The sequence below is a fragment of the Clupea harengus genome, chromosome 17 (genome assembly GCF_900700415.2).
Source record: "Clupea harengus chromosome 17, Ch_v2.0.2, whole genome shotgun sequence".
Lineage (NCBI taxonomy): Eukaryota > Metazoa > Chordata > Actinopteri > Clupeiformes > Clupeidae > Clupea > Clupea harengus.
The window spans coordinates 23,655,823-23,663,322 of NC_045168.1; the positions used below are offsets into that span (position 1 = coordinate 23,655,823).

Consider the following 7,500-nt stretch of genomic DNA (forward strand, 5'->3'; position numbering starts at 1 on the left):
TACTTGGTGATTGATTGATCGATTGACTGATTGATTGGATGGTTGGTTGGTTTGGTAAAAAAATATTTAAAGATTCATTGAAAGACAGGACACAAATTTTGAGAAATGGATTGAAAAATGAATTCCGTCAACCTGTCAATCAATATGTCAATCAATAATATGTCGATACATGGAAGGACAGTCTTTAAACAGGACTGTGCTGAGGTGTCTTAAAAATAGCTCCCTCCAGAGATTTGGATGGATACAGAATCACCCCTGCTGCAAGTGCGTTAGATCAGAGACTACACACACATTTCAGACTGAATAACAGACTGGAAATCTTCAAAGCTGGGGTGAGAAACACCAAGGTTCACCTGCCAGGCCTGAGTACCCTCTTAAATATTACATGCTCAGCTATCACTCATTCAGAATAGCCGTTCTCAGTCAATTAAATGATGCACTGTAATGCCAATCTTGACTCTAAAGGTTCCACTAGGCAGAAATGTGACACTTTTAGCGCTGCATACTGTATCACGTTTTAGATTACCCTGCTAACAAATCAGAAACTCCACTCTTGCGACGTAATTTTTTAAAAGGCCGTCGTGTTCTGGCTACTACTGTAGTTTCTCAGTTTGACTGCTGACTCAAATGTACAGTAAAAGGCGGTGAAGAAATACTAACTCCTCAGCATATCTCCACACAGTTTCAGTAAGTGCTCATCCGAGGGAGGCTTTCCCTGAAACAGAACAAGGAGGAAAGAAAATGTCAACTTCAGGACAGGAAGGCCTCAAACAAGCCTCAACAGGTTCTGGCCATTTCCAGTCACGGTCACAAGGGAGGGCAGGGGTATGGCTCAGCACTGATATAAGACACAACCTAAATTCAACCACCCTTATGGATTACACAACTCTTAGAACATACTGGGTTGTGTTTGAATTATCTTGTCTTATCTTAAGAGTCACTATTCATCAATGATTCAATTACACTACTCATAACAAAAAAAAAACACTGCAGTGATATGAATGTACACATACAGGCTTTCCAGGGTATCCAGGGACGCCGGGTTGTCCTGGTAAACCATCTTGTCCTGGAGACCCTCGCGCTCCGACGATTCCGATGTGTCCCGTGTCTCCCTTCTTCCCCTCCAGGCCTCTGGACCCTGGGTCGCCCGACACTCCTCTCTGAGATGGTGCAAGAGAGCAGCAGTTAGTCTGTCGACAGCTGTTAGCTGTCACACACACGCAGTGTCTGACGAGGCAGATTTTGACCTCAAAAGTCCTTTTATGTCTCTGGAGGCTAGCAGGCTAGCATGGTACTATCAAAACGAATGAATGCGAAACACAGTCACACAGCTCGCTGCTCTGGTTACGCTATGTCAGCTTGTTATCGCCATCATTTCACAACTGCGTTGGTTCATTTTCACAAGAAATGTCTGAAGTGTCAATGTGTATGGACTGGTGATAAGTACAACTCTAATGTCATCCGGGTCTCTATAGGAAAACTTCCCGCAGTCCTAGTCCTACAGCAGCCACTCCTGAGAGCATTCCCGTACTCGGCTGTGTAACAGTGCCTTTCCACTATATTTTGTCTGCCAAACTGACAAAAAAAAGTGGAACGGCGATAATTAGAGGGAAATCAATTCGGAAGAGCTCGATACAATCTGGCTCCTAAACTGGTTGAACTAATTCCTCCTTTAAATTGTAAACAAGACCAGTGATTCGGCTGAAAACATCTCTCTGGCTCGATGCATTTGTCTCAGGTCACCTGAGTCTTTCAAAACTGTCAAATGTATGGACCCCTCAAGGTGGGAGTAAAAGTTTTAAAAGGGGTCAATGCATTGTTTTTCCATCTTGTGTGGTGGAGAGCATCCTGCAATGGGCTGAAATGAGGTTTGCGATGCAGCAGTTTAATTCCACAGACCTCTCCTTTGCTTCCCCTGGGCCCTGTTTCCCCCTGCCAAGAGGAGGAGAGAGAAAAGCCTGTTAAAACTTTGTACTCCGATATCAAAGGGCGAGTCTGTCTTATTAAGAAGGCTGCTCCAGTCTTCACCGGAGAGTGAGAGAGAGAAGGAGAGGAAGAGAGTGGGAGGGAAGAGAGAAAAAGAGACTTTTGTAGTGGTCAGTGCTGCAGTGTGGTTTTGAGTCGGCATAAAAGTTTTCACCCTCTAACTCTTTGAAGACCATGAATATTCTTTTCATTAAATGGCCTACACAGTCATGTAGATACATCCTCTGTAATTTTAATACAACAGTGAAACAGACACAAAGCAGGGTGCCTTCCTCTAACAAATTTTCACATAATACAAAGATTGACATATAGTCATATTCTTCAATAACACCAACCACCAACACCAGTTTTGTGATTAGTAGCATTAGGATCTGAATAGTTAGCTTCAGTCTAGATCTATCTTCTGCAGTGTGGGTTTGACACAAGCCTTCTGCTTTGCTGTTCAAATGATCTCTGCTGACTCCTGGTGGTGGGACGGCAACATTGCCCTCCCGTTTTACTCACCGGTGTGCCTGGGATCCCGGGGGTTCCTTCGCCGCCTCGCTCTCCCTGAAAATTGACAGAGTTCGGTCGAGGGTAAGGGGATTGGTAGGGGGTAGGGTAGGTTCATGGAAAGATGTAGGAGAGAGAGAGCGAGAGAGAGAGAGAGAGAGAGAGAGAGATGTTGAGTTGGCATCAGGGACCTCGTAGGCAGTAAAAGGTTATAATTTACATCTCCAGCCCGAGGGAGGCACTAGGCTCTACCTGACCTTTTCCCTGTCTACGGTACTGAGTTAGCCAGCCTCTCCTGGTATGTAAGAACACTGCTCTCTGAACTGGACCTGTGCTGAGACTACCCTGCTGCCACCGCTGCTGTCAATTCTCCAGGCTGAAAAATAAAGTTAAAAGCTACAAAAGCCTCTCCGCTGGTTTCTTTCGACTCGCTCTTGCCGAGACGTCAAGTCTTTTTTTTAACGGCTCTCTGAAGCTCTCCGGGCGCTCGCTCCAAAAGCAGGATAAGAGGTAGGAGACAGCGCAAATTACCATAAAAGTCACACATTACTAAACGAGCATGGTAGATTTGCGAATTCTTTCAGTCAGGGTGGAGAACAATAACGAGGCACTCAACGAGAGGAAACAACGAAAAGGGAGAGCTACTGGAAGCTCTTAGTAGCCATTTACCTCATCTGAGAAATACTCTAAATGAGAAAGGCAGCAAGAATGTAGAGGCGTTTGTTCATTTCACACTTCTTTGGCAATACATAATGACATTAAGGAGAATGAGTTCATCTCAGAAATAATGTGAAAGATTTCACGAGCAATGAGCAATATCATGCTTGCTCTGCTGGTAAAGAGGCCGTGCACGCGTCGACTACCATGCCTCTTTTCTCAGCGACTTGCCATGATTCTTGTCGAGGCATTGTTTGAATTGTCAGTTCTCATGTATCACTGTAGATGCAGCACCTTGAAACTAGAGATGCATATCTGCAGGGAAATGCAAAGTATGATTTGCATTTCAACACTAACACTGCTTCTAACACTAACTCTAACTCTAACACTAACACTAACTCTAATACTAACTCTAACAATAACACTAACATTAACAGTAACAGTAACACTAACTCTAACTCTAACACTATCTCTAACACTAACAATAACTAACTGCACAGATTGGTGCAGTGCACAAGAAGCTGCACCGCTTTGCACAGTTCACACCTTGAGATGAATAATGTGGAATATACCTGACTTCCTCTCGGGCCCTCTTCACCGTAGTCCCCCTGTAACAAGGGAGCACATTTACACTGATGACAACAAACTAATTGGTCTCAATGACTGACGGGGTCCCAGTCAACAAGAACTCAAAGGGTAATTATAAACATTTCACAAGGCTTTTTTGTAAATTGTGAACTGGTTTATGGTACATAATAGGCAGAGTACTATGCCAGAAGCAAGAATGCGACTCTATGGCACAATGACATGCACCGACTGATGCTTAAATGATATATTAATGAGCCAGTGAATGTGTGTATGTACTGTATGTGTGCGTGTGTGTATGTTTGTATGTACTGTATGTCCACATACTGTATGTACCAACCCTTACCTTATGACCTTTGAACCCTGGCAGTCCCATTGGTCCTTGTAAACCTGGAAACCCTGACTCTCCGTTCATACCCTAGGGGGTAGGAGAGAGAAAAGGAGGTGAACGGTTTGTGCGTGACTGGATGTGACCGGTATGGAACTTGACAATGTTTACAGCTGAAAGGGCAGTCATTGTCATGAGAACAGAAGAACACGAAAAAGAACAGGGCCTTTGGGAAGCTACAGAGGAAGATAGGAGGGAGATGAAGGCATGCTGGGATGTCGATGCTGGGTGGAAAGAAAAGGACATTGCTCACCTTCAGACCTGGCTCTCCAGGAGACCCAGGATCACCAGGATCACCAGGACTGCCCTGCACGCACACAGACAAACATGTGTACCCACATATATACATGAATGAATGAATGAATGAATGAATGAATGAATGAATGAATGAATGAATGAATGAATGAATGAATGAACAAATGAATGAATGAATGGAAGAAAGGGTGAATGAATGGATGGATTCGATTCTGTAGCTCCTCTCTAAATTCCCAGAATAAATCCCGTCCATGAAGCTAAAGATAACCACCACATCCCTGAGGTGTCCCCCTGCAGATCATCTGTCTTTAGTTTTGCCCCGATTGTCCTCAACACCTCAACTGAGCACATTACCTCATACTACAGAACAGACGCAGAAAAACACACAGTAAGACAATGAATATCAGGCTGTGCTTGAGTGCAGTGCGACATAAACACTAAACTAATTAAAGTTCTGTTCATTAGGAAGCCCTAACGAGCCTGACAAGGGAAAAAAGGAGCTGTGTTCATTTCAGAACACACTCTCATTGGACTTGGCTGGAGCATTAGTGAAATTGCGGATGGTGGGGGTGTTTTTCTTTTTCTTTTTTGTTGTTGTTTTTTTTTTTGGTCCAACATCAGACAGACCTTTGGGCCTGCAAGGCCATCCACTCCAGGTGTTCCTGCTGGGCCCTGGATCCCCTGTGGGAAAGACAGAAAAAGAAAATTGTGGAAAAGATGATAACTCACCTACACAGACCTGTGCAACATGCTGATGTTAGTCTTAACAATGTGCTGAAAAGAGTACGTTCCACACAGAAACGGCCCAGTCTAAGCTGCTGTGCAATACTGTGGTAACAATGCATCAACCGCCGTCAGTGTTTGAGAAGGCACCATCTGAGCACATTTTTGATGTAATCTATTTCATGAGTTGCAAGAGAGACTCTGAAGTTTGAGACCCCAGCAGACTTCTAACCGGCTAATATCCAGGGCTTAGCCCTATAGACCAATAGGGAGTCCAGGGGACCCAGGGGAGGGGGGGAAAGAGGCTAAAGCCTAAAGACAGCCCATGGCACGCAGGGCCCGTCGTCTGTCTGACTCACATGCATCCATTATACCACACTGCTTGTCTACATGAACACACTGTTATGCTAGGTCACACTGACATCGGACATGGACATCACCACAGAAAACATTTAAACCAGGTTGTTATAGACAGAAATTGCATTTCATGTGAACATCATACTGGTTGAATATCAGAAAACATCAGTCTTTGTTTGGTACACCAAGGTGTATCGGTAGGCCTGTAAAGAGTACTGTCTGGAGATCAATTTAAAACTGGGAGATATTAAAGGAGAGTCTAAACGGTTTTCCTAATTTCATTCCCTATTACCTTGTTCTTGGCCATACGGTAAGCAACAGGAGATAACTCTTCCCCCGCCTCCTCTAGCCTCGCCTACGCCTTGGCCTTCATCCTTTTTTTTCTTTTTGAAAAAGCTTCTTATATCCATAGCCTTCAAGTCTTGCCTTTGTGAATTAGCTAGCTAGCTACCACCAGATGCCAACGATGACACACTCTGTAGCTGGTGCTCTCTCTCATGCTCACACAAAAGGCGTACATCCTGAGTTGTGTGAAGTAGGTCTGCTGCTTGGATGACACAAAGATGACTGAAAACATGTTTCCATTTTTGATCAGTGATACCATATTATTTTTAAAGGCTTTAATGCATTATTGAAATGACAGAGGAATAGATCAGGGGCGATTTTTTAATTGTTCTTATTCTTGCAAAATAAATAAAATAATTGAGATTTGGGACTATTCATTATACATCAGGGGCCAGACTCCCAGGCCTAACAATGACCAGTGTGCTGAATGTTTAATTATGGTTGAGTTACTAATGGTTGATGATTTTGCACCCTTGTGCACATTTTACAACAAAACACTCTAAAGTGATAATATCTTTGAGGTGAGTTCTATTGTGTGTTGCTGGCCTGAAGCAAAAGCTGGTTCAATGTAAGTGTTCAGAGCATAGACTTGTTTCTATTTGTGACTCTACGTAGGGCCATGTAGTATGCTGTTAGTATATACCTGCTGACTAATATGTAGGACCATGTGGTACGCTGTTAGTATATATCTGCTGACTAATATGTAGGACCATGTGGTACGCTGTTAGTATATATCTGCTGACTAATATGTAGGGTCATGTAGTATGCTTTCAGTATATATCTGCTGACTAATATGTAGGGTCATGTAGTATGCTTTCAGTATATATCTGCTGACTAATATGTAGGGTCATGTAGTATGCTGTCAGTATATACCTGCTGACTAGTCAGAAATTGTTGGATTATTTGTTCTAATGACAATGATGAAATCTTCCTCAATCTGGGATGTCATGCTTGCATGCAGTGATCAGGTAAGCAGATGTGTGTGTGTGTGTGTGTGTGTGTGTGTGTGTGTGTGTGTGTGTGTGTGTGTGTGTGTGTGTGTGTGTGTGTGTGTGTGTGTGTGTGTGTGTGTGTGTGTGTGTGTGTGTGTGTGTGTGTGTGTGTGTGTGTGTGTTGGTTTTCTTTTATAGATGTATATCCCATAGCAGTTTAGCCTGCACCCACCATGTATACCAAGGGATGGCAGTAACAGATCAGCTTGAGACTCAAATCAAACTGGATGTTCCTCTGACTGACCAGTAGAGGGCAGACTAATGCTCACTTCATCAGAGGTAGATAAGCAAAGCTGTCACTGACATCTTACTACACGAGTTCCCCCATTTCTGGTGTTTGGCTTGTAAAAACGACTATTTTATTTTTCCTCCTTGCAAATATGATCACATCAGTGTAGACTGGTGGTGAGCTATGGTGGACATTGCCAGAGTAGCTACTATAGTTAGTTATAGTAAGACATCATTTCCCATATAGCCACATAACCCAAGTGCAGTTTGTCAATGCAACATACTGATTTAGCACTGTTGCAGTATATGCAGTTCTCTTACCGAAGATCCTTTAGGCCCAAGTTCCCCCTTCTGTCCTGGAGATCCTTTCTCCCCCTGTGGAGAGATGTGTCAACATCAGAGCCTTGAACATGAACACTGAATTCACCACATCCGCGTTGCACTTTGACATCAAACCGGTATTCTCATTCCTCGGTTCACTTCTGTCTAAAC

At 43.6% G+C, this 7,500-nt stretch overlaps 2 protein-coding genes across 2 annotated transcripts in view; both read right to left on the reverse strand.

Moving 5' to 3' along the window:
* Positions 1 to 558: 558 nt before the first annotated feature.
* LOC122133657 (collagen alpha-1(IX) chain-like) lies at positions 559 to 4,271 on the reverse strand. The gene is made up of 6 exons (XM_042710288.1): positions 4,067 to 4,271; positions 3,708 to 3,743; positions 2,491 to 2,535; positions 1,900 to 1,932; positions 1,014 to 1,160; positions 559 to 715 (listed from the first exon to the last, which is right to left on the reverse strand). The coding sequence occupies exons 1-6, from the start codon at positions 4,133 to 4,135 to the stop codon at positions 656 to 658; spliced, it is 390 nt and encodes a 129-aa protein (XP_042566222.1). The 5' UTR covers positions 4,136 to 4,271; the 3' UTR covers positions 559 to 655.
* A 552-nt stretch (positions 4,272 to 4,823) lies between these two features.
* The window catches only part of LOC105905188 (collagen alpha-1(XXI) chain-like), a 33,581-nt gene continuing 30,904 nt past the window's right edge, over positions 4,824 to 7,500 (reverse strand). The window contains exons 19-20 of the mRNA XM_031583712.2: positions 7,330 to 7,383; positions 4,824 to 5,044 (exon numbers count right to left, since the gene is read on the reverse strand). Coding sequence (XP_031439572.2) covers positions 4,835 to 5,044; positions 7,330 to 7,383 — 264 coding nt within the window. The 3' untranslated portion in view covers positions 4,824 to 4,834. The remainder of the gene's footprint in view (positions 5,045 to 7,329; positions 7,384 to 7,500) is intronic.